At 41.7% G+C, this 26,021-nt stretch overlaps 1 protein-coding gene across 1 annotated transcript in view; it reads right to left on the bottom strand.

Moving 5' to 3' along the window:
- Positions 1 to 26,021, bottom strand: part of CMTR1 (cap methyltransferase 1) — a 60,199-nt gene that overhangs the window by 8,906 nt on the left and 25,272 nt on the right. Inside the window, exons 5-19 of the mRNA XM_043963713.1 lie at positions 25,364 to 25,456; positions 21,652 to 21,723; positions 20,744 to 20,838; positions 20,557 to 20,629; positions 14,572 to 14,770; positions 13,136 to 13,254; positions 11,125 to 11,221; positions 10,642 to 10,774; positions 9,593 to 9,772; positions 7,206 to 7,262; positions 6,285 to 6,342; positions 5,690 to 5,758; positions 4,577 to 4,708; positions 1,266 to 1,388; positions 831 to 922 (exon numbers count right to left, since the gene is read on the bottom strand). Coding sequence (XP_043819648.1) covers positions 831 to 922; positions 1,266 to 1,388; positions 4,577 to 4,708; positions 5,690 to 5,758; positions 6,285 to 6,342; positions 7,206 to 7,262; positions 9,593 to 9,772; positions 10,642 to 10,774; positions 11,125 to 11,221; positions 13,136 to 13,254; positions 14,572 to 14,770; positions 20,557 to 20,629; positions 20,744 to 20,838; positions 21,652 to 21,723; positions 25,364 to 25,456 — 1,592 coding nt within the window. The remainder of the gene's footprint in view (positions 1 to 830; positions 923 to 1,265; positions 1,389 to 4,576; positions 4,709 to 5,689; positions 5,759 to 6,284; positions 6,343 to 7,205; positions 7,263 to 9,592; positions 9,773 to 10,641; positions 10,775 to 11,124; positions 11,222 to 13,135; positions 13,255 to 14,571; positions 14,771 to 20,556; positions 20,630 to 20,743; positions 20,839 to 21,651; positions 21,724 to 25,363; positions 25,457 to 26,021) is intronic.

Below are 26,021 nucleotides of genomic sequence, written 5' to 3'. Positions count from 1 at the left end.
TCTCATTATTCTCCATTTAGAACACGCAGATGTCTAAGGGGGCTGTATGGTCCTCTAATCTCCACTGTGCTCCCTAGCCCTCTGCCATAAAACATACCTGGTCAATTTTGGTAACTAACTGGGTTATCCAGTGCCATATCTGTACAATACATCCTCTTCAGGGAAATACTCTTTACCTATAAGGGTCATCTCCTCTCAGATGTTGCTGTTAAGTCGTTTCACTTGTGTCTGACACTTTTTGATCCCATTTGGGGTTGTCTTGGCTAAGATACTAACATGGTTTGCCATTTCTTCATCCAGCTCATTTTACAGATGAGGAAACTGAGGCAAACAGGGTTATATAGCTAGTAAGTGTCTGAGGTCAAATTTCAATTCAGGAAGATGAGTGTTCCTGATTCCAAGTCCAGTGCTCTGTGTATGGTGCCACCCGGCTGCCTGTACAATACATGTGAATACTGTTTACCTATAACAGTCATTTCTCCTCTCAGCCCTAGCACAAATGCCTCCACTGAGCTGAGTGGCTATGGCAACATGTGGAGTGAGCTGGTCTCTAGAGTAATCAGGACCCAAGTGTCAGTAGGTTCTAAGGAGGAAGACAGAGCCACATCTAGAGCCCTACCTACTATAGGTGAGAAGGAGGCTGTGCTGCGCCATGCCCTGCCCCCTCCCCCCCCCACACACACATACTTAACAGTGGAGACCAGAGATGTGAGGAAACGGCCATTTTGAGGCTGTGGCAAAGCTTCCATAGAGATCAAGCTGGAGTCTGGTTTTCCAAGGCTCCCCCCTCTCCCAATATTATCTCCTCCTCCCAAGGCCCTGAGCCATACCGTTGGTTAAAATGCTGCTCCCGGATATCGTGGCCATTTAGCACCAGGGCATCAAGGATGTGGATTGCGCTGATCTTCCGCTGAGCCTTGCCCTTAACAAAACATATAAAGCCAAAAGGAAAAGATTTCTGTCTTTTTCTATTTTTGACTATCCACGCTACCCCAGGGGGATGGGAGAGGGTGCAGATAAAATCGCTGCATGAGCACAAATAACTAGGACTGTCTTCCTTAGTCAAATAAGTGCTCACTAAGAATGACTCTTCTATCTGAAGGCTTAACAGATAGAACTCAAGGCAGTAATACAGAAACCAGGGTCCTTTCTATCCTGCCCACAAAGTCTCCAACTGTCACTGCAAAATGAAAGGGAGAGGGGAGAGGGAAGGACAAGGCCAGGAGAGGCCAAGTGAAAGCAATGAACTTAAAACCGCCTCTAACCTCGCCTTTCAGCTCATGAACAATCTCCACTGAGAGCAGTGTGTCCCGGGGCAGTTCTGTCTTGAGATCCAGTTTTGTCCAGCGGTCTGACTGGCGGCCATCCCATGTGTAGATCTGGGATTTCTGCAAAGAAGGAGGACTGGTTCAGGAGGGCACAAGAGAGGAAGCAGGGCCTGGTGAGGTTTAATTCTGTAGGGACCAAATCCATTATTTTACCACAAGGCTCCTAGTTAATATTGCACCCTATGTGTTTAAGTGTGTGTTTTCCTCCTGACAGCTGATGGTGTGTGTTGCAGTGGAGAGAGGGGGAGTGTGGGAGAAAAGAGATTTCTTGTATAAGTTTATTTAAATGACATGGCAGCTCCTCCCTTGACAGCCTCAGAAGCAGAAGAGAAATACAGATTCTGACTCTGTTCTTTTGGCAGGTGTCCATCCTAGCCAAGCAACAGCAGTCTGATTAGTAGCCCTGAAGAGAGAAGTTCACATAAAAAGAAAGAGAAAAGAAAGGGAGGGGGAGTGAGGCCCAAAACAGCGGGAAAGAAAAAGGGAATGGAAAAGAAAGACAGAGTATTCAAAAAAGAATGAGAGCATGAACAAGCTCATGAGAAAAGGACAAAAAGGCAAGAAACCCAGATGGTTTAGAAAGAAAACACAAGAGAGTGAGGAGGTACAGGACAGATGTTAACCAAGATGCCAGTCTACAAAGCTGTTTCTCACCTCAGCTCCTAGTAAAAAAGTGAGGAGGCGGCTTATACAGCTAAGGAAATGGGTGATGAACTTGCACAGGACAGGCCTGGTGACCTCAATGTCCAAAGGTCAAACACATTAGGAAAATTCAAAAGTATGAGAAAGGTTTCCAAAAGTCGGAGCAGCCCCTTCAGCAGAGATGAGGGCCATCTTCAACAGGTTCAAAGAAGAAAAGGTCAAGCAGTCTCACTAGAGTTACAGCATGATGGCCAAAGCAGGCCAAAACCACTCATCTGCACTGTGTGTGCCACACACACAGTTGATCACATTTGTTTCTGATCGTTTCCCTTTATTTAATTTTCAATTGCTATGAATTGTTCTTTATCATTTTTTCTATCAACAATTCAGTTTTCCTCTTTTTAAAAAATCAGACTATGTATTTATTTTATTTGTTTCTTTTCTCACCAAAACTCTAGCTCCTGGTTTTATTAATTCACTGGGAGTTTTTGCTTTTAATTTTGCTAATTTCTTCTTTCATTTTGAAAATTTTTAATGTCGGATTTTCTAAAAAATATTTTCCTTTTCTAGGTTTTTGGTTTTTTGGGGGTTTTTTTGGTGAGGCAATTGGGGTTAAGTGACTTTGCCCAGGGTCACACAGTTAGTGTCAAGTGTCTGAGACAATATTTGAACTCAGGTCCTCCTGAATCCAGGGCCGATGCCACCTAGCTGCCCCCTCCAATTAATTTCTAATCCTTTCTTCAAAGGTCTTTATTACAATTTTTATTGCACTATGATCAGTTAAGGATGTATTTAATTTAACCTGCTTTTCTACATTTGCTTAGGAATTTTTTAAACCCTAACTACATGGCCAATTTTTACAAAGGTACCATACATAGCTTAGAAACATGTATACTCTTTTCTGTTTCCATTCAATAATTACCAGAAACCTATCATATCTAGCTTCTCTTAAATTCCATCCAGGTCTTTAACTTCTTTCTAGTTTACCATGTTGCTGTTTTTCTCTAGGTCTGACACTTGTATTATTATTACCTGCAATGTGTTTAACTTTTCCTTTAAGTACTTATGCCATTCAGTGCAGATATGTTAAGTTTGGACATTAATTATCTATGGCGTACTCCTACAACATAAGCAAAACAGAGTTTCTGTGTTTATCTCTTTTAATTGGGTATGTTTTTATTGTTCCCTTGACTGATAGCATGATTGCTACCTCTGCTTTTTTTAAATTCACCTGAAGATTGAAGAGATTTTGCTAAATCCCCTTATTTTAACCTCATGTGAACCTTTATGTTTTAAGAGTATTTCAAATAAATAGCACATTCTTATCTTCTGTTTTGTAATTCATTCATTCAGCTATCCTCATTTTGGATTAATTTCAACCCATTCATGTTCACATTTACGATTGTCATTTTTAAATTTCTCTCCATCCTATACTCTTGTACTTTTTACTCCTCTTTCCACCCCCCCAACCCCCCACCCCACCCCCCCCCAACCCCCTATTCTTTGCAAAAGAAGGCGGTGAAAAAACCGTGCTCTTTTCAGTGGTCTATTAAATTAGTAATCTATAATAACTGGAGCATTCTGTTTCTACTCTGCTGCCCCCTTCTCTTGTCCCTAATCACAGGTTTTTACTTTTTCCTTTTAATCCCTCCATCATGCTCTGACATTGCTATTTATTTTTCTTATGACTACTTTCTTACCAATTCTCCCCTCCCTCTTAAACATCATTCTCTTCTCGTCTTCTCTTCTGTCTCTCTCCTCGCCTTTTCCTATTGAGTTTAATATATTTCTATATCAAACTCTTTGTGTATGTATGTGTTTACATGAGTATAATCCACTTTCCTTTGTCTGGTTCAGATCAAAGAGAGGTTCATGTAATGCCCATTTTCCATGTGCCTTACTCCAGATTTATGTTATTCATTTCATACACCCCTATTATGTGAAATAGTAAGTTCCTTTGCCCTCCTCTCTTCTGGTATGTTCTATTTTTCCTTCCTTTTCTTTCTTCTCTCAAGGCCATCAAAACAGAACAAAATCACCCCCGGCCCCTCTGTCTTACTTAACTCTATGACCCTTGAAGACATGAACATTCTAAAAGGACACTTCTCTCTTCTCCCTCTATTAAAATGTAAGCACCTCATTACTGTAAAGATACATGAGGGGAAGGGCAGCTAGGTGGCTCAGTGGATAAAGCACTGGCCCTGGATTCAGGGGACCTGAGTTTAGATATGGCCTCAGACACTTGACACTTACTAGCTCTGTGACCCTGGGCAAGTCACTTAACCCTCATTGCCCTGCAAAAAAAAAAAAAAAAAAAGATACATGAGGGGGGAAAAAAGATACATGGGGAAATCCTAGGTGTTAGTACACAGTATAATGCTGAGCCATGTTCTGGAAAAACTACCCTCCTGATCATGCTATCTCCCCTTCCAGGTAAGTATAGTGTGTGCTCCTACAGAGAACAAACATTAAACACTGCTGGACAGCAAAACGATAACCTCTAGAGGCTGTGTGAAGCTGCCCTAAAAACCAAGTTCAGAGGAACCAAGCTAGGTTGGGGAAAACCCAACCTAGGAAACTAAGTACAAATATACCCACCCACTCACCCCTAAGCCAATGAGAAATTTCTGCTCACTCCCCGATACCATGCACCGGTAGTCCAGAACAGAGCGAATCTTATCCAGGTTTTTGGAGTTAAGTAGACTAGGCTTATAGCTGAAGATGTCAATGTCAGTACCCTAAAGTAGGATTGAGAGAAAAATCAGTTAAAATAGAAGGATAAACCATCCCAGTGAGAAGGGCCTGAATACTGTTCCCCCTGTACTGACTGAACCACACACTAAATGGGATGGATTTCAATTTGTCTGGAGTGTTCCTTTAGGCCTATTATAAGAGGCTGAGAAAGAAAAGAACACAGAGTCCCCAAGTGCATGCAGATCGATTCACCAGCAGCTATAAGGAAATGTCACTAGAATATAAAAGCCACCCCCTCAGTAAAAAACAAAGGGAAGGATTTTTCCAGCTGTTTGTTTGTTGAGAGCAGTCAAGGCCTCTCTCCTCTCTGCTCAGTTCAATATACACAAAGCCAATCCTTTTAGGGTTTCCATGAGGTCCACTTGTCACACATTCCCACAGAAGAAGAACTACTGCCCTCTCAGGGATTCAAACAAAACTCAGGGAAAGCACAGAATTGGGAAAGGTGAGGGACAAAGAACTACTAGGACCAGCTGACTAGGAATGAGACTAAGAGGCTGGGAATTGCTGGGAGAACTGCCTAGTGAACCGTGGCTAGGCCAGGAAGCCTGATCCTAAGTTCTAATGTTTGCCAGGACTTAGGGGGGAGGACAGGGGAGCTGTCTCTGTTCCTCTGCCTTAGCTCTCCATCTACAAAGAAGAATCTACTTTCTACAGAGTTTGGAGGAGTCTGTAATGGTGAATCCCACAGGAGTCAAGTAAGCTGGAAAGCAGTAATGATCACTGTGCTCAGGAGAACAGTGATAATTAACATGGTTGCATCTTGAGATGAGAGCCGTCAGACTATGTGACAGCTTCCCTAGGGATGCGGGGGAGGTGCCAGTGCTAATGCTTTTACAGAGGGGGTATGACACAATGGAGTCCCTGGGGGTAGGGGAGAGTCATACTGGACTATCTCAGGGATTTCTCCCACTTCTCATCTCCATGACTTCAACCTTCTACCAGATACTAGACACCCCACTCACCTTTATCAATTCAAAGAACTTAGACTTTGGATCGGAAGAAGAGAGAGCAACTCTGGCTTGATCTGGAATCTAAAAGAAGATACACAATTTTAGTTTGAGGAACCACTGGCTGTCCTATCTCCTCCTATGTATATCCAGGTGGCCAGAATGGCAAGGGGAGCTGAGAAAATTATCCTGTGGAAACAGGGTTAAGGGACTGAACATGAATCTAGATACAAATTCACATTGCTCCTTAGGGCATACTCCTTGTGTCACCTGTTTGCTCTAGTAATCTTTGAGACCAATGTGGCTACACAGAAAAATCAACAGCAAACTCTGTCTCACCAGCCCACCACCCCTTGACTAATAACTTCCATATCTAGCCAAAGGGAAGCACTTAAGTGAGGTAGCTAAAAGGGGTAGCCCAGAGTACAATGTCCAAGTGAATGAATGATGGGGCTCACTAAGGGCAGACCAGTCCCTTTCAGACATCAACCTGGTCTTTGATGGATGGGGAAGTATCAGGGAAGCATGAAGGCTGAAAATACTCACTACCCTCCTTTAGGGCAGTCCAGGGAGTAGCCTGCTGGGCTCAGACCTGGATGGATATACTCACCCCCCAGAGCTGAAGGCACCCTTTTCGGATTTCTGCCTGACGTGGTTCACTAAGAGTCCTGGGGGGAAAGCCAGCAACTGATTAACACACCAACGACACTCAGAAGCCTTATGCTATGAGTGTAACAAGCCCAGGCCTGCATGCACACATACACAAACACACACACTCTTCCACCATTAGCCTGGGATGCTCATGATACTTGTCTGTGGCTCGCTCTCATGAAATTAGGGGTTAGTTACCCAGAAAGACCTGTGACCATGCTGAAAAGGGGAAAGAAGCGATGGGCTTGCTTATCTTCCTAGCCTGCTAAGACTTTACTCAAACACCTTTCCACGTCCCCATCAGCACATTTCAGTTCTCTCTATTCTAACCAAACCCACACTGACTTCCTTTAAATAGCTAGAATCACCAGGCTTCTCTAAGTAAAGGCAGGTGTGAAACTGAATCAAAACTCACCTCCTCCAGGAAGTCTTTCTATATTAATTTTACTTCAATGATCACTCTTTATATCCTATGTTCCCTTGGCACTCACATATTTAATTTGTATCATCACAATAAGGAAAGGTTTCACATCTTTTTTATCTTTGTATCTCCCTCAGTGCCTAACACAGTGCTATGAACCTCACACGCAACCGATGTGCATTGAATAAACAAATGAGCATTATGCTGCGCTTGTTAGCACACTGCTAACATGTGTTAGCTTTATTCCCTAAATAGACTAATTTCACTCTGAGGGTAGGGATCACGTCATATTTTTTTTTATTTCTCTCTTAGATTAGCACAGTGTTGTGCACACTCAAAGTGCTTAACAGATGTTGACTTGAATTAAAAGGTGTTGGAGGTGAAATATTCCCAGGAATCTTGCTAAACTACCACCCCTGATATACACAACCCCCTTCCATCCAGGAGGGAAACACTCACGTGTCTTGAACAAAGGCATGAATTTTGGCAAGGGCTTTGATCTGCGAGCTACAGTGGCTGAAAGAGAAAAAAACCAACTTGGCTTTAGAAGAATTTATGAAAACAAAACCAAAAAGTTAGTGGCTTGAGGAACTGGAATAGGAATAGAGACAAAAGGACCTTCCTACCAGATTCTCATTTGCTTTTGATTGGGCTTAAAAGTCATTTATTGCGGGGCAGCTAGGTGGCACAGTGGAGTCAGGAGGACCTGAGTTCAAATCCGGCCTCAAACACTTGACACTTACTAGCTGTGTAACCCTGAATAAGTCACTTAACCCCAACTGCCTCACCAAAAAAAAAAAAAGTCATTTATTGCAATGTGGCTAAAGAATATTAGGCCTTTTTTTTTTTGGGGGGGGGGGGGCAATGGGGTTTAAGTGACTTGCCCAGGGTCACACAGCTAGTAAGTGTCAAGTGTCTGAGACCGGATTTGAACTCAGGTACTCCTAAATCCAGTGCCAGTGCTTTATCCACTGCGCCACCTAGCTGCCCCTTTACTAGGCCACTTTTACTGTGACTGCCTCTTGTTCATTCTACATGGGAAGTGGTATAACCAAGAGAAAAATATATTCTAATCTAGGCTTGCCTGCTAGGTAGCGGAGTTACCTCAAAAAAACCACTAAACCTCTCTGGGCTTTATTTTCTTTATGTCATATGGGGATATTAACCTCTGTCCTACTTTACCTTCCATATCAATTAAATAATTCATGTGAAAGTGCTTTGAAAAAAGTTAAAAGAAGCATACAAATAGAACAGTCTTTTTGACTAGCCCACCACTAGAGGGGCTGAATGGAGCAAGGGAAAAACCGATGGTGCATTAGGGAAGGAAACTCTCCCCTCTCAAGCCCCGACTACAAGTCTTCCCAAATATTCCCCAATTACTTTGAACTTCTCTAGTAACATAAGAGTCTGGCTTTTACCATGGGCCTTTCAAATACCTGTTTGGTACATTTCATGATAAGTTTTCTGATCGAGACAGGAACTGGACCTGTGATTTCATCAGTATAGGGAATTCTCAAGTGAGAAAATACCTCTCTTATGAATGCAGCTTAATCTCAACTTAGACGGGGGGGGGGGGGGGGGGGGGGGGGAAGGGAGACGGACACACAACAGCCTTTGCTGGTCTAAAGAAGCTTATTATCCCCTTCTCAAAATATGTTTTTTGTTTTTTTTGTGGGGCAATGAGGGTTAAGTGACTTGCCCAGGGTCACACCCGTAGTAAGTGTCAACTGTCTGAGGCCAGATTTTAACTCAGGTCCTCCTGAATCCAGGGCTGGTGCTTTATCCACTGTGCCACCTAGCTGCCCCTCAGAATATTTTTTAAATCATAAAATAAAATACATAGTATCGCAAAGGAAATGAATTATGTTGAAATACAGTTTTCTTTCTTTTTTTTCAGGGCAATTGGGGTTAAGTGACTTGCCCAGGGTCACACAGTTAGTAAGTGTTAAGTGTCTGAGGCTGAATTTGAATTCAGGTCCTCCTGAATCCAGGGCCGGTACTCTATCCACTGCGCCACCTAGCTGCCCCCTGAAATACAGTTATCAAAAAAAAATTTTTTTTTTAAGTTCAGAGACCCTAGACAAGGGAAGCTGAAGCTGAAGCTCAACACAATGCCAGGTTAAGAAGCCTTGTCTTAAAGAGCTGCCTTGAGCAGCTGCGAAGGTAAACAACTTGCCGATATCAATGCAGACAGAAAGTGTTAAAGGCAGGCTTTGAACCCAAGTCTTCCTCTTCCTGACTTCTAGGCCAGCTCTCTATCCACTATCCTCTGCTGCTTCTCAAGTTATCAGATAAATCAATTCAATTTGTTCTGTGGCCACCTGCTTAGGAGAGAACTATACCAGTTAAAGAGAATTTTTTTCAAAACCAGTAAGGGATGTAGAGAACATGTAGAATGCCAGCTGTGGATCTGGTCAAGTGCGGAAACTCTGAAGCTAAGACCTTCCAAAGCAGGCTAAGACTGGACTAAAGCAGCTCAAAGAGTCAGACCAGGAAAGCATCAGCTGAAAAAATGCAATGGCCATTCACACACAGAAGCAATGAAGAGGAAATTCCTTCTGCCTCTTGGGGTTTGAAAGAGAAGACGTCATCATCTTACTTTTATGTACACCACAGATGCTTCCATATAAAGGATTCCTAAGTTAAGGCATTAACCACGGTGATGAGACAAAACGGCAGAAGGGGCAGCGCTGGGGACAGGATGAGGGCCTAAAACAAGAATCTAGGCAGAACAGGAAGTGTCGAAACCAAACCGAGGGAAGGATTCACAGTCTGCTGACCAAGTCTCTCATGGCGCAGAGAGCTCAGCTGGCTCTACACCTCTTGGCTCCTGGTTGTCCCCTCACCTCTCGTTGGACCGGATCATGTAGTCAGTAAATTCAGGGTCTCCCTTGATCACATCCAGGGGGACCACAAGGTTGACATCCAGGTCACTCTTCCGAAGCTGATTGAGCCTGTTGTTTACCTTGAAGAGGTATTCCCGCACGTCATCAATCCCAGACTTCAAGCTCTTGCATACCACGTACCTGCCAGGAGATATTCGTTCCTCATAGTGAGCAAGAGCTTCTCTACCACAGACAACACAGCTCCCCTCCTAACCCACAGCTGGCACTGATCTTTCCCCAAGGCCATCTTAATGTTGATTTCAAGACATTTATTCAGAAGATTCAAATACTTCAGCACTCTTCTTCCTCCATCAATTGACAAATACTTGTTAGGTACCTATAGCATACAAAGCACTGTGCTATGTACACGAGAGAATGGTAAGTACAAGACACAGTCCCTCAAGAAACACATATTAGTCCCAATTTTTATAGTGTGGTAAGAACTTTTCTCACAAACCCCCTGCAAAATAAGTCATATAAGTATTATTATGCCTGTTTTGTAGCTAAAGAAACTGAGGTTCAAAAGTTAAAGTGACTTGCCCAGGTTCATATGACTGATAAATCTTGGAGCCAGGATTTCTATTCAATTATACTGCATATCAGAGCCATCTCAGAGCTGGAAGGTCTCAGGAGACATCAACCAGGGAGGTTCTGTCACCTTGGGGAAGTCCTTTCATTCTTACATTAGGAAGTTTTTCCTTATATAAAGCCTTTATCTTACTCTGTTTAACTTCTACCAAGTGCTCGTAATTCTGTTGTCTTGGACCGCACAGAATCAGCCTAATTCCTCTTCTATATGACAGGCCTGCAAATACTTGAAGACAGCAGATCATGGCTCAAAGGTGTTCCACGGCCAAATTAGTTTAGGCAATGTAAAGTAAAGACCTCAATGCCCAGTTGGAAAACATTTCACCATCTTTCACTGTCATGTCAGAGAAAAGCACCTAGAGGTACTCTTTCGGCAGTATTACTAGAGAGACAAGCCTATGTAGGGGAGGGGGGAACCTCACCTCTCTGAGTTGGCAGGCCGGCTGGTGACAGGTTTAAAAAGAGACACACGTTCAAAGCAGGTGTACAGCAGATAGATGAGTCCCACGCTGAATGGTGTAAACAAATCAAAGGTTTTACAGACAAAGTGGCCTCCTAGATTAGAGAGACAGAACCATTCATAATCAGTAGGTCCTCAAGGGCAGGGGCAGGGACAGAAGGGATGTCACAGGGAGTCACTGTAAACGAAGGGCAGGGAAAGGCAACCAGAGACAACTAAGCAATGCTTGAGAAGATGTGAATGGATCAGAGTGTCAGTTATGAAGGGGATTTTTGAAGGTCTCTCTCACCTTCCTTCCCTGAATTCAACCATCTGAACAGACGGGTATTTTTTGACCTGTATCTATGACTGCTATAAAGTGCTCCTTCCACCCCCACCCCAACAACCCCTCATTCACTCCCAACACAAAAGTGACTCTGGAGAGGCCTGAGGAAGAAATCGTTACCTGTGCGGATAACAGACAGCCCTGTGAGAAACTGGCATAGCAAGAGCTGCTTACTGAGGATTTCCTGCAGGTTTTCTTGCTTCTCCACAGAGAAGCCCTAAAAGGAAAACACAAAATTAGGGACCACAAATGGACAATGAAAGCTTAAAATAATACCACAGAGACTGTGGCATTTTGCATTTTTCTTAAAGTACTTCATATCACCATTATTTAATTTCATAGACACACAATATCTTACCTTACCTCCTTCACAACAATCTTCCGAAAGAAGGAAACTGAGACTCCAAGGGTAAGTATCTTTGCTCAAACTAGACTCCCTCCCATGGGGTCCCTGACTTCTAGGGCAGCGTTCTTTCCAACACAGTGAAAGTCTGAGGTGATACACAGAGCCTCCTCTACCTGTCAGCGGCCCTTTAAGCCAGCACAGGAGTCCAAAGAGGGAGATCAGAGAGAGTACAACTACACAGTTGGCTTGGCCAGAATGGGAGCAAGCATAGCAGGATGAAGAGCACTACTCAGCTTCCCCAGCCAAGTCTCACCTGAGCCCCAGGGAACACTCAGGAACACTCAACGGCCCCTGTAGAGGTGACTCAAGGGTTCTAAGTCCAGTTATGAAGAAGGTGCTAACATCACAATAAACAAGAGCTTTTCTATGCCACGGTGCCACCTTTCTCAGGAAGCCATTTCCCACTTTCCTCTAACTGATTCACTTGCTGGTCTGAGTCTTTGGTCGCTAAATGTCCCTAATGTCTTAAAGTCATTTCCTTCTTCCTGGGCTCCATGAAGAGAGCACAGGAAAGCATAGAGAGAGCTGGTCTCCTCCAAAGCGTCAACAAGAATTAAGCCAGGCAAAGCTGGCTCAGCTCATCTGAGCTAATAGGCAGAAAAGAAAGAACCAAACTATGGAGGAGATGCAGATGGAAGTGTAACTAAGGCCCACAGCATGCCTTTCAAACTGTACGGAAAGCTGGGCTTTCAGTCTGTGGCTCCTACCACCATGTGGAATATCAATCCCATAGCCAGTCAAATCAAAGCTACTTTCCAAACTGTTCACTGTTCCTTGGGTTAGTCTTAGCTGCCAACCACAGTTGTGCCACATCTTTTAAATTAGGCCATCCTTGACTTGCTGCCCTCACTCTTCTAAGGCTCCTAATTATGCCTACACATCACACGGAATATGTCTGGAGCACCTGCTGCCATTTATCTTAAAATTAGCCCCTTCAAAGGCTTTCCCTTCTTCCACTTCCCCATTCCTCCTAGGAGTAAAGGAACTGAGACCAGCATTCTTTGGCCCTGCCCCAGGATAAATGGTGATTTACCCCAAGCAAACATTCTTTGGAGGGTTGAATTAGCCGTGACTGAATCTTTTTGCCTAAGAAAGCTACAAAGGATTTCTCTCTCTTCCTTAAAGAGTTGCCCTGGAAACAGAGTCCCTGAGCAATTCACCACAGTCCAACTACTTGTAGATTCCCGCTACAGATTACCTTCCATGCCACTACTGTCTACCTCCCCCAGCTATAAGGGGGGAAGGGGGTGTTAAGTGGACCTCTGCTTGTCAACCTGTCAAACAGTTCTGGGACCAGCTAAATCTGGATAGCATATATCCAAAAAGGGCTGTCAGGAGTACTGAGATTGACAAATGATTTATGACTTTTCTCTATTTGGTTTCTGGCTGGTTCATTTTAGTTATATTTATTCCTTAACCTGTCATGTCTCAGAGCCAGATAAGATAAAAGTCTAGTATACCAACTTGCTCCAAGGGAAGCAGTACACATAACCCTCCCCTCAGCCTTGACCATGGCCTTCACAAAATCAGGTATACAGAGCACAAAAGCACAACTTTCCAGCTCCTCAACCCCCCCACCCCCCAAACTTGAGCTACAACTAAGAAACCAATGCCCATCCTAACAAGGGCTTCTGTCAGAAGACAACATAATCCAATCCAATCTTAACCCTTTACTAGGAATGCAACCCCCAAGGTCAACTTCTCATAGAGTGAGATATCACCTACCCCATCGGCCATCATAAAGTGCACACCCTTGCGATCCGTGTTATCCAGAATAAAATTTCGAAAAGCTGTGATATTCTCTGGTCGAGTGACATCTCCATCTCCATCAACCCCACCTTCACCTATTAAAAGATGATATGGTTAGTTCATCTACCAAGTGCTTTCCTAGGAGCTAGTAAACACAGGTATGTAGGCATCCTTTCATCCCTTAGGGAGGGAATTCCTACACAAGGGCCCTCATTGTGAATACTCTCCTCATCATGAAGCTCAACGTGAAGATAGACTAAAGTTAAGAACTTTGTGTAACAAAATCAGTTCATGGGACTGATGGGATTCTTCATATAAGAGTCATTAAAAATGAAGTCTTTTATGAAACAGAGGCAGCATGGTGCTCTCTTTTATAATCTTAACCTCATTTTCAAAGTAATAACATTTAAATTCAAAGTTTTCCCCTAAATTTGTGCTGTTTCACTTCCCTCCTTTTGTGGTAAGGGGAGGGGGGGGGGAGAAGGCTGGTTACAGGTTTGGGCACAGAATGTTGCATACACAGTCAGGAACAACGTGTTGGCTTATTTTGCTTAATTTGTTGTTCTAATTGTTGTTATAAAGGCAGGCTTACTATGAAGGGGTGGGGTATATTTCAGAAATGACTCTGATAAAAAAAAATAAAGCTATCAACAAAATTGGAAAAGTGATGTTTCTTTCAATACTTATTTGCTGGCTTATGAAAAGGTTTCTCTTCCTTTACCCCTACTAAACATTAGGTATAAAGAGGGGTTAGACAGATATGGTGGCAAGCCCAGAACAATCAGGATAGATAGGTGCAGAAAGTAGGCTCTCCAGCACCAAATACATTCCATACTCAGAATTGGTGAAAGAAATAGGATCTGTATCTTAATAACGTTGCCATCGTTTGGCAAAGGTGTATATGGTTTCATTACAACAAGCAAAGAGTTTCCTCTTATAGGAGAGAATGAATAACTTTGACAAGAGTTTGCCATGGTTAAGTGTTTAAACTATATAAAAAGCTGGACTGAAGTAGAGGAACCAGACAGAAGGAAACAAGCATGTGCTGGTACAGTGAGTTGCTGAATTCAAATCCAGTTTAAGACTTTTAGTAGCTATGTGACCCTGGGCAAGTCACTTCTATCTGCCTTAGTTGCTTCATCTGTAATTGGGGATTAATAATAGTACCTACCTCCCAGGGTTGTTGTGAGGATCAAATGGAATAATATTTGTAAAGTGCTTTGCAAACCTTAAAGTGTTCTATAAATGTTACTATCATTAATTAGTTAATTGCTTGGACCCCAAGGCAAAGAGAGTCAAACAAGACTGGCACAAGTGCCAGGATAGTTAGTGTTTCACTTTTACAACACAGGAGTCTTTTCAGGATCATCTCTCTCCTTTGAGAAGATAATTGCCCCTTCCATAATGCATACCATAGTAAGGTTCAAAGAGTTCACTGGAAGCTGCATAGAAATCCTCCAGCTTGAAGTCATTGGGCCCTTTCAAGGTCATTCCAAAGCCCTTTGCATGCCACTTCTTCCTCCAAAGCACATATTCAGAGAAGCCGCCAGGGCCTGCACATACATCAGCAAAGTACAGAAGCTCTGGACCCCGATCCTTCAACAGGGGGTTCTATAAAAGGAGGATGGGAGAGAAGAGGAGAGGAGTGGAGAGGAGAAGAGAGCAAAAGAAAAGAGAGGAGTTCAGTAGGGATTTTTTTTTCATTTTGTTTAAATTTTTATTTTTATGTAGGGAAAAAAATCAAACATACATTTAACCCAATTTAGTTGCAAGTTCCTTAGCTTTTGCCTTTTCCAATTTGGCAATATGAGTCACTGACTTCTATAGAACTTTTTTTTTTTTTTTGCAGGGCAATGGGGGTTAAGTGACTTGCCCAGGGTCACACAGCTAGTAAGTGTCACGTGTCTGAGGCCGGATTTGAACTCAGGTACTCCTGAATCCAGGGCCGGTGCTTTATCCACTGTGCCACCTAGCTGCCCCTTCTATAGAACTTTTAAAATGGATATTAGGGAACTGGGAGCAAAGGATGTCACACAGTCAAATGTGTAGCAAAAGAGTATCACAGCTCCAGATGAGTTGGAAACCACTGAGAACCTCCCTCTCCCCCTTTTAGCTTTCTTTCTTTTTTCTTTTCTTTTTTACTGAAAATAAAAATGTAATTTATTTCCCAAAAAAGTTCATGGGCTTCTAAAATCTATCCCTGGACTGCTTATAGATTGATGGAGCCCAGGTGAAGAACTCCTTCAGTAGGGATTATTTAAAGGGAAAGAAGGGAAGAATTGTTTTCTCACTAGATAAACTACTACAGTTTGGTTCCAGAACTACTGCACCAAGCATAATCTCTGCAAGGTCTTAAACCTATAATACTGTATAGGTTTCCAGCCATAGGCAAAAGATGCTTCCTCCCCATATCAGCTTCTCAAGCCTTTTCTACAACTACTAGATCAAACTTCCTAATAAAAATTAGAACACAGTCATTCCGAATATTGGGCCTTTTTTTCTTTTTGAAGTTTCCCCCCATATTATTGCATTGTATCTTCACAAGCACCCTATGAAGAACACAGAACAAAGCATTACCATTTATTCCTGAAGAAAATGAGGCAGAGAGAGATTAAATGACTTGTTCAAGGTCACCTAGATAGTTAAGAAGAGATGTCTAAAATCCAGACTTTCTGAATCCTGGCCTTTAATCTTCCCATTAAAACAGAAATAAGCAACTAAAGCAGTAGTCACTGGTACTCTCCTCTCTCATTACCACATGAATTTTCTCATTTCCATTCCTCCTTCCTTTTTCTTGCTTCCATTCTTCCCTCCATCATCTTCCATTTGACCTTTGTTTTCCTTCTCCCTTCTCCCCTATTTATACCATGCCAATTGCCAACAGTGCCCAGGAGCACTGTTTCATCCTGCAGGGCAAGTCAGGCTTAAGCCCTAGATCAGACTATGCAGCCTCTATGGAAAATGCTCCTTTAAAAGGGTTTTAGAAATGTTCCTGTTCATCATTAGTGCTTTAATAATCACAATAATCAACATGTGTATATCAATTTAAGGTTTGTAGAGTGCTTTAAGTACACTAGTCCATCTGATCTATACAACAACCCTGTGAAGTTGTAGCTACAGCATGACTATGCCCATTTTATAGATGAGGAAACTGAGACTGAGGGTGACTTTCCCAGGTTCTCACAGCTATTCTCTCTGATCACCATCTTGATAACTGGAAAATATTGAGATTATTATAAAATTTGAAGACTATAGAAAAGGCTTCTGTGGAATACAGTAAAAATGGGAGAGAAGTCCTAACTATTTGCAATCTTTCCAGAGCACTCTGCCAAAAAGCAAAGAAATGGGGATACTTCATACCCTTGCCCTGGGGGAATGAGCATTCAAAGCTCTAACATATTTCTAATTGGAAGCCAAATGGTTTTGAAGGCATAGTTATAACAAAGGAAACAGCTGGTAATTTCCAAAACGTAGCCTCTTTGGGGGATACAAGGAGGGAACCCTAGTGATGGCAGTCGGGTTTTCCCAAGGTAATGGGAGAACCTCTAGGTAAGGGGCTTCTGAATGCCAGTAAGTAGTAACCAAAAATAGGCTCCAAATGCCTGTTAAAGTTGTCTTGGAAAAATCCCACCCTGCATCTTGTGCAGGGAGTGGTACGTGAATTCTGCCTTCCCTGCCCGAGATCCCATCAGCACTCCTGCACTCTGTTCGGTCTATATTCACTGGCACTTATTTGCACAAATGAAAAACACAACAGCATTTACAAAGTAATACACTTTCTATGTAAGCCCTGCTTAGCTCCAGTAGCAAGATCACAGTGCTAATCACAGGTTTAAGAGCTGTACGGAGTAGTTGGGTTTGAAAAGAAGACCAGTTTTCTTCTGTCACTGACTCAGCTTAACAAATCTGATGCACTAGTCACAAGGGAGATTGTCTTCATTGGTACATCACCACCTCCAGAAAGAAAATTGAATTCAGTCCAAGGTCCTGAGATTTCTACATATATGACTTAATTATGAAAGGGCAGTAGCTTCATCTCTCACTTGACTAGACTTAGTTCAGGTTTCTTAAGTTTAGTTCCTTATGCACAAGGCCAACATCCAATATTTCTAAAAAAAATTTTTTTGATAAATTTTGTTGTTTATGGCTGGGAAAACTACTGACCTTTATTCACTCTTCTCTCCCCCCTCTCCCTTACGCTGTGGATCTAATCTGAATGAGAAATTCTTGGCAATATTTCTATAACTGTCAATTCAGAAACAACACCCTGCACAAAAACCTTTATCTTCTACCTCCCTCCTTTAAGGAAGCTGGGTGGAACCTGAGGAAGGAGGCAACAGGTAGAAAGCTGGGGACTTTCTCCTCACGTCTGGACCAACTCCAGATAATGGTCCGCCTACAAAGGAAGGAAGTCTTTGATTCCTTCAAATAATGGAGCTAACCCATGAGTCTACCTTTGGCCAGGTGACAAGGAGAATCCTTATTTACCAGGAGTGGTCAAAAAAGGAATTGGTGATGCCACAATATTTTAAATTACTATTATTCTGAGACTATCACCCACACTTTGAACCCTTGCTAAATCTTAACTGTGGAATTTTGTCTATTTTTTGCAAATAGTATGTATTTTAACTCCAAAATGTATTGTGTTAGAAATTTTCGAGCACTCTGATCATCTCTTGATCTCACTCTAAGCAGAAATGTTTGGAATCATTTAAATCTAAATGAATAAAAATTATTTCTGGCAAGCTAAAGAGTACAGAATTTTCTTCCACACACCACAATTACTTCCCAATGATTCCTCCCAAGTACCTCCCTTATACATATATAGCGTTGTATTAAAAAAAAAAACCACAACCCACAGATAAATAATGCTATCTTAATACAGAGGCCATAACTGACAGAGTATACAGGGCATCACAAAAGTCCTGGGGCAGTTTTTGGTTTCTGGTTTTGTTTTGGGGGTTTTTTGCAGGGCAATGAAGGTTAAGTGACTTGCCCAGGGTCACACAGCTAGTAAGTGTCAAGTGTCTGAGGCCGGATTTGAACTCAGGTCCTCCTGAATCCAGGGCTGGTACTGTATCCACTGTGCCATCTAGCTGCCCCCAATCCTGGTGCAGTTTTAAGCTTAAACCTATAATATAACATAAAACTATAAATAATGTTTTGCATTTCTTTAACAAGAAGTATGTTCCACCATCAGTTCTATGGAACCAATATTGCTCATATTTTTTCTTGGGTTTTTTTTTTTTTCTCTTCTGTTTTTCTAGTACACAGAGTTTCAAAAATACCCAAAGGCTAAGACTCTTTAGGGCAAAATTAAAACTTAAAGACCTTAGTTCAGCTTTTTTATTACCTCACCTCTTACTATATTTCACAGTCAGTGTTTCTTTGACCTGATGATTTCTCTTCCAGATTCTCTCTACCCTCCTAATGAACAGCTAAAATTTCTTGATTTTTTTTGTGTGTGTGTACTTCAGGCCTTGAACTTTCAAATTCTCTATAGAAGAGCATCTTCTGGACCCAGGAAGCCCTGCAGAAATCTTCAGAATCCCACTCCCCCAATCCTTCAAGGTTCCCTGGGCTTGGATTCTGCAAACCTGACTAGTACAAGGGCAATTCATCCTCCAAGAAGGTTAGTTGTAAGAATACAGCTTGTGGTCCCTGCTAAAGGTTTCTACTGTGCTCTCCAGAAAAAAAACAACAACAACAACAAAAACAACCAGCCTGCTTGGTTTGGCTCTCAATTTGGTCCTGAGGGCATAGCGAAGATGAGAAGAGGGAAGAAAACACCTAGCGTACTCTCCTCGAGGAATCAGAAGAAACACCTCTTAAAGGGCAATTTTCTGTGGCCACTGGCAATCAATTCAGGCCAAAAACCTAGCCCGAGCCCAACAACTCAAACACCTTTCTCTGAATAACTAACATTTCTACCCTCAGTATGAGTGGTACTGTCCTAGTGACTTCTTCCTTTTCATTTCAGCAAAAGGCAATAAGCAGATAACAGGTGCTGGAAGCATTTACATTTAAAAGCCTAGAATGATGCTGTGCCTTCCCATAAGCTTGACAGAATTCTCTCTGCTACTGAGGGGCTTACGGAATCATTTGGAACTTAGAAAACTAAATCAACATTATTCCAATTAAATTTTCTCAAAGCACCAATTCTGAAAGTCTTTTCCTGCTGGCTACTGCAATTGGGAAGTACAGAAATGCCTAGCAGAGGGAAATGACTATAGGATACTTGGGTCTACCGACCAGCACACCCACTTGTGAAGCAAAAAAAAAAAACTAACATCAAGTATAAGCTGAAACATGAGACCTCAGAAAGCAAGTCTCTAGCATTCTATCAAAAGGCATGTGAAAAGGGAGGAACAAGGTTTGTATCTATCAACAGGCTTCAAAAGCCTTTATTTATGAGGAGTAGGATGAATTTTTTTAATTTGCACTTCTGAGTGAGTAAAAATCTTTTTTAATTCCAGGTTGGATCTACAAATTCCAAAGGGAGCTACACACATACATACATACATATGTATTGTGTGTGTGTCCACACATGATGTGTCTGTGTATTTAGGATTTCAAGAAGTCATTTCAGTCTCACCCCCTTCCTTAAGGAGGATATCATTATCACAGTTTATATGTAAAGGATACTAAGGTCTGAGAAGTTAACATTTTCCCACAGTACTAAGTAGCAAGTGAGGGTGGGGACAAGAACAAAATCTCTTGCTTGCCAGGACGTGTTTCCTCCTATGACACCATGATGCTCCTGAAAAGCCATTTGCATTTGTCACCTGACCCAAGAACCCAGGCAAAGACAAACATGAGATGAGTTCAGATTTCTCACCTTCTGTATGTCTACCATCACTACCATTCACAGCAAGAAAGGGCATGAGCTTTTCCCTTTTCTCCATGGCCTCTCCTAAGGAAACACTGCTTTGCTCTTTCACTTTCAGAGGCCTGAGCCCACAGAGTCTGCTTCAACTCGGGAATTGTTTTGACCCATGGCTATCCAGCCTGAAACTAAGTTAACAGATTCTACACAGTTAAGAAGCCAAGGTCTACCCTTGCCTCAATATAGTGCTACCTTGAACACTTTTTAGTTAAACTAATTTTGAGAGACCACAGAGAAGCCCATAAAATCCCTTCAAGTGCATCATCCTCCAAGATTTTAACAAGTGATCAACTTAGAGAGCAGCAGGTGGCACAGTGGATAGAGCACTGGCCTGGAGTCAGGAGGACCTGAGTTCAAATTCGGCCTCAGATGCTTGACATTTACTAGATGTGTGATCCTGGGCAAGTCACTTAACCCCAACTGCCTCACGAAAAAACAAAAACAAGTGATCAACCCTGAGCTTAGAGCCACTTGGTGCCATAGAATCAAAAAAAGAAAGACTGAGTCTTACCCCCGATGAGTCCTTTGGGTTCGTAAACATACGATCAAACACAAAGTCAATATTGGCCATTTTCATTGCTGCTCTGCAACACAGAAAAAGAGGAAAACTAACTTTTCACACTCAAACCACCCTGAAGCTGAGACTCAAGGAAAAAGAAAAGACCAAAAGGGTACAGAGAGAAAAGTGCCTACAAAACCTGTTTAGGAAGAAGACTCCCCGGATCATTTCATAGGGATTGGACCTGGTGCGAGCTCGACGCATCTCCTCTCCATCCAAGACGTCAAACACACTCTGCCAATGGAAAACCAGAAATACAAAATGAGCATCATACCAATGTCTCAGCCACAGGAATCCTCAAAGACCTGAGGATTCTGACTCTCTCCCCCTCAGAACCCTCCAGAAGCTTGGGTTAGTGCTGTGTATAGAAGTCTTTCTTGCCATGCTAATTCCCACACCACATATGTGGCTGTTTCTTCTTCCCAAAGGGAAGAGTTAATATTCTAAGGATCATTCAAATCTTGTTCTTTGGGAGACTGTTAACTAGAAAGAGGGAGAAGAAATGAGATTGTGATTTCTTGGTAATTCCAGAAAAAGAAAAGATTCCCCTTCATCTGAGTTCCATTCCAGAGACCAACAGTCCTAAATGCTGAACTTTTTGCCAGCCAAGTCCCAGGAAAGACAGTTCACAGCTCTCTCCCCACCCCCCACAAAAACCTCTGTAGAGGATAGACTAAACCAAGAGATTTCCCCTTTTCTTTCAACCTATTTAATTTTCCAATCACTATTACCCAAATCCCATTCCTTCTGAAGGTAGCTACCAGACCACTCTAATGACACAGGATATAAGAACAAGCAGGGTATAAAGAATACCTTAGAAAAAATGGGAAGGGTTCGTTAATAACAATTTAGATTTCATCTAAGAAAAAAATAATTTAACCTAAGAAAAATATGAGGAATGGATATGACTGGATAATCTCTCCTCAGCCATAAAGAGCTCATGGAGGCAACTTGCTAAATCAGAGTTCTTGAATCTACCTTCAGTAGAAGGCCTTCCCTTCCAATTCAACAAGCAACAAGGTACCTACTATGTGCCAGACACCATACCTTGCACTGCAGGACACTGTGCAAAAGCTCTTCCCCACAAAACTCAGTTTCATCTTCAATTATCATCTTCCTCTGAAACAAAGGCATAAGAAAAATGTAAATAATTGTCATCCTTAAGTAGAATCAAGGGAAGACTAAGTAAGGAGAGTTGGCTTCTTAAAGAAATTATACTGGGGAGAATTATAACTATAGAATATGCTTTCAACTTTTAAGCCTGTAAGAGGTACAGTTTTGAAGAGGCTATGTGCTTAGGATGCTAAAGGTGGCTCTGTGACTTGGTAGCATGAGAGGCAAGTGGGATATGGGGGAAAACCAGAAGACAGTATACACTACAGAGAAACAGGAGTCTGACAAGAGGTTCAGAGAGAAGATGAATCTTAATTTAGTTTAGTTACAGAAGCTGGACAGAATTCTGGAATTTGGATCAGTGCATTCAATCGTTTTCCTTCCTTCTCTCTCTGTACTGTTTCAAATATATATGTGTGTGTGTGTGTGTGTGTGTGTGTGTGTGTGTGTGTGTGTGTGTGTGTGTGTGTGTGTGTATGTATGTATGTATGTATATAGTTGACAATATATACAGTCCTTATAATATTAAACTCGTGTCAAGCCTTAACTCTGGTTGAGTTTTACATGCAGCCTTTCCTGATCCTCCAGGCAGTTTGTGCCTCCCCCATCCAAATACTTTATCTTGGGGGCAGCTAGGTGGCGCAGTGGATAAGGCACCAGCCCTGGATTCAGGAGGACCTGAGTTCAAATCCAGCCTCAGACACTTGACACTTACTAGCTGTGTGACCCTGGGCAAGTCATTTAACCCTCAATGACCCACAAAACAAAAAAACAAATAAACCAACCAATCAAATACCTTATCTCTACTTTGTATATGCGTAACTGTATACACACTGTCTCCCTTAATAGAATATAAGATATCAGAAGGCATCAACTATCTCATTTGTTATATCTTTATATCCTCAGCACTTACCACAGAATAGACATCATGTGAGTTAGGGCCACTTAATAAAGGTTTGTTGATTGACTGGGGGGGTGGAGAGGGGAGAGTAAAGGTCAAATGAGACGACATGTAGGGTGGTAGCAACCATTTGAGGGTACAAGGAGAATAAGTGAAGTCAACCACAAAGTCTATAGGGTTTTCATAGCCAAGTTAGTAATTCTGAGAGACAATTTTACCTAGGCCTAGACGCTGATCAAATTCCCTGTGAGACAGGAAGTTGACCAAAGTCCCATGTTCCTCTGATATGCCTCCAAATGAGTTGAGACTTGAACTATGCAATAAGTAGGTACTTCATTCCCTGATATAAGATCAATTTGTCAAGCAACTAAAATACCACATAAATAAGATGCTTATTGTTATTAAAGAAAGCAAGACACTCAAGCCACCTTTCTCTAGAGCTCAAGAAGGGCAAAAAATGGGGAAGACCCAGGGTTAGAGAGCTATATATTTACCCTACTCATTTGTTGTTATGAAAAGCCCTGTGGTGCATCTTGCAAGAACAAGAACATTTAATATACAGCCAAATTAGAACTTGGATAATTGCTTTTTACCTCCTGTAGCTTTATTTTACTGGAAGGTTCTTAAGTCTTTTCTAGCACTGTTAAGCAATAAATATCTAGGAAGGTGACTAGAACAGAAGCTGGAAAGGGTCCTTTTCAGTATTCCTCAATATATGTGGGTTTGCATGTTTGTATTTCCTAGCTTCAAAGTCACTTACCTTCCTTGCTTCAAAGTCTTCCTTTGATAAAAGAGGTACTTTACATATAACTGGGCATCAGGATAAATTATGTGCAAGCAGTCAGCTCATCTATATAACTTAGTTTCAAGATATATAAAAGATACTCATATTTTAAAGATATATAACCCTAAATGATTATACTCAAAATTTTTTACTATATATGCAGCAAAAGTTAAATATTTAACATATCTTAAGATATGATCTCATATCTCAATGTGTTGTCATATGAATTCTAGAAGGTTCTTCATGAGTATTCTTACTTAATAAAAAAGAAATTTCTAACTGCATTTCCTTAAAGGTTGTCAAAATAATGCTTTCTATATTGTAGTGCCTCCTTAAAGGTTGCAAAGAGTCATCAGAGTACACACTGTATTTGTATAAGGGAAGAGAGCAAGCCCATGTTAAGTATTTAAAAGTTGTTCTTCAGAAATAGGAAAGTAATAAAGGGCCTTGATTGTCTTCTACGAATTATAATCTCCTAGAGAAGTAAAGCAGGAAAGAACACAGAATAGGAAGTCAGAGGATCTGCATTTGAGTACTGGTGCTACTTATTGTTTTTTGACCTTGGACAATTCAACTCCCCAAATACTCATTGATAAAAGAGTGAGGCAAAAAAAATATTTTAGCTCAAGAAGCTCAGGAGTGGGGAGAGAGTTTTTTTTAAAAGACATGTAGGGGCAGCTAGGTGGCGCAGTGGATAGAGCACCGGCCCTGGATTTAGGAGGACCTGAGTTCAAATCCAGCCTCAGACCCTTGATACTTACTAGCTGTGTGACCCTGGGCAAGTCACTTAACCCCAAATGCCTCACCAAAAAAAAAAAAAAAGACATGTATATAGGTAAGTATAACATAAGGAAGAGAGCAGATGAAGTATTCTAGGAAACTGAGAAGGGAAAGAAAACTAAAGGTGTGGTGGGTGGGGTAATCAGGAAAAGCTTCTTAGGAGAGCTGTCACCTGGGCTACAAAATAAATATGAATTCTGAAAGCAAGAGAGGCTTGAAGATACCAGAAACCGCTTGAATTGTTGTCTGTCCTTCATTTTCAAAGAGGACCATGACATTGAGGTGATGTTATAACTTGCACTGAAATGGATTTAAAGGAGGAAGGGCTGTGCAGGGTCACCAACCTCACTCTCTCCTCCAGAGCTATCTGGGTCCAGTGGCAGGATATACATCAGATGTTCGAGGCAATTGGGGTTAGGTGACTTGTGTAGGATCACACAGCTAGTAAGTGTCTTAGGCAAGATCTGAACTCCAGTCCTCTTGACCTCAGAGCCAGAACTCTATCTACTGTGCCACCTAGCTGCCTCTCAGTCGTAAATAAGCATTTATTAAGTGCCTACTGTGTGCCAAGCATTGTGTTATACTCAAGCATACAGAAGAGAGGTATGCAAGTCTCTTAAATCCTGTGAAATTTAGCTTCCTCATCAGTAAAAACAAGAGGGATGGATTACATGGTCTCTAAGGTTCCTTCTTGGTATATTCTTAAAACATAAGTCAGAAAGAACATGAAAGGAGATCTTGGTGGAATCCTGTCCTATATAGCTGTAAGAGAGCTCAAGAGACTAGAAATGTCTAATTTTGAGCCTCTTCAAATGATTTTCCAGGGTTATTATCTTAAGGAGGTATTTGGTTACTTTATTCTTAAAATTCTTCATGGGGAAATTCTACAACCTCCCTAGCTAGTGCCTCATTCTTCCACAAGCTGCCTGAGGGTAAGGACTGTTACTTTTCAACTCTCTGGCAGAAAGGATACTCAGAACAGTCTAAAATGCATTATGCCAGGTTTCCCTGGCAAATATTATTAAAATCTAATCTTCTGAGGAAATTTGACTCCTGCCAGCATAGTCAAGCTACTTCCTCTCATAAACCTGTCTAAACTACAGTTATTAAAATACAGGTGAGATGGTGAAAATTCAGAAGACATGTCAAAAATGAAAGGTATTCTCTGTATACAACCTTACCTTTCCCACCGTCATCCACTCACGCATTTCCTCAGTGTCAGGAATTTCAGTGGTGCATTCTGGGAACCATGACACCTGTTCACAGATTCTTGGCTACAAACAGAGCAAAAATAGGTGAGTAAGACTGGTAGTCTTGCAAAGGAATCAGTGGCAGAATCCAGGCTCTCCAGTGTTCTAAATCAAACTAAAAGAAAAAGGCTCTAGCATGGGAAGAGGGAAGAAGGGAAGATAGAATAGAATTAATATAACTACAAGATTTTAGAGTTGGAAACAACTTTCAAGTGTTTTCCAATTCAACTCTCTCACTTTACAGGTGAAAAACTCAAAGCCAAGAAAAATAAACTGAATTGTCCAAGATAACCTAAGTATCAGGATTCAAAACCAGGTCTTCTAACTTTCAACTCTACCATGCTGTTAAGCAAGTAAAGAATGAATAAACATGGATCAAAGCTGTGAACCAGTATGTTGTTTAAGTTCCAACCTTTGAAGAAAACTTCTAGCTCCAAGCTAACCTCTTGGGCCTTGGAACTGTCTTCCAAACCTTAAGAGTTCCTCCACCAGAAATCAGGAAAGATCACAGATATGATGCAGCTCTCTCTTTTGGCCTTTTTCTAAAGCATTATTCACAATGTGACTGGAAGCCAACTAAATGAAGTTC

Source organism: Dromiciops gliroides, chromosome 4, assembly GCF_019393635.1.
Source record: "Dromiciops gliroides isolate mDroGli1 chromosome 4, mDroGli1.pri, whole genome shotgun sequence".
NCBI lineage: Eukaryota > Metazoa > Chordata > Mammalia > Microbiotheria > Microbiotheriidae > Dromiciops > Dromiciops gliroides.
This window is presented reverse-complemented; position numbering and strand designations above follow the sequence as displayed.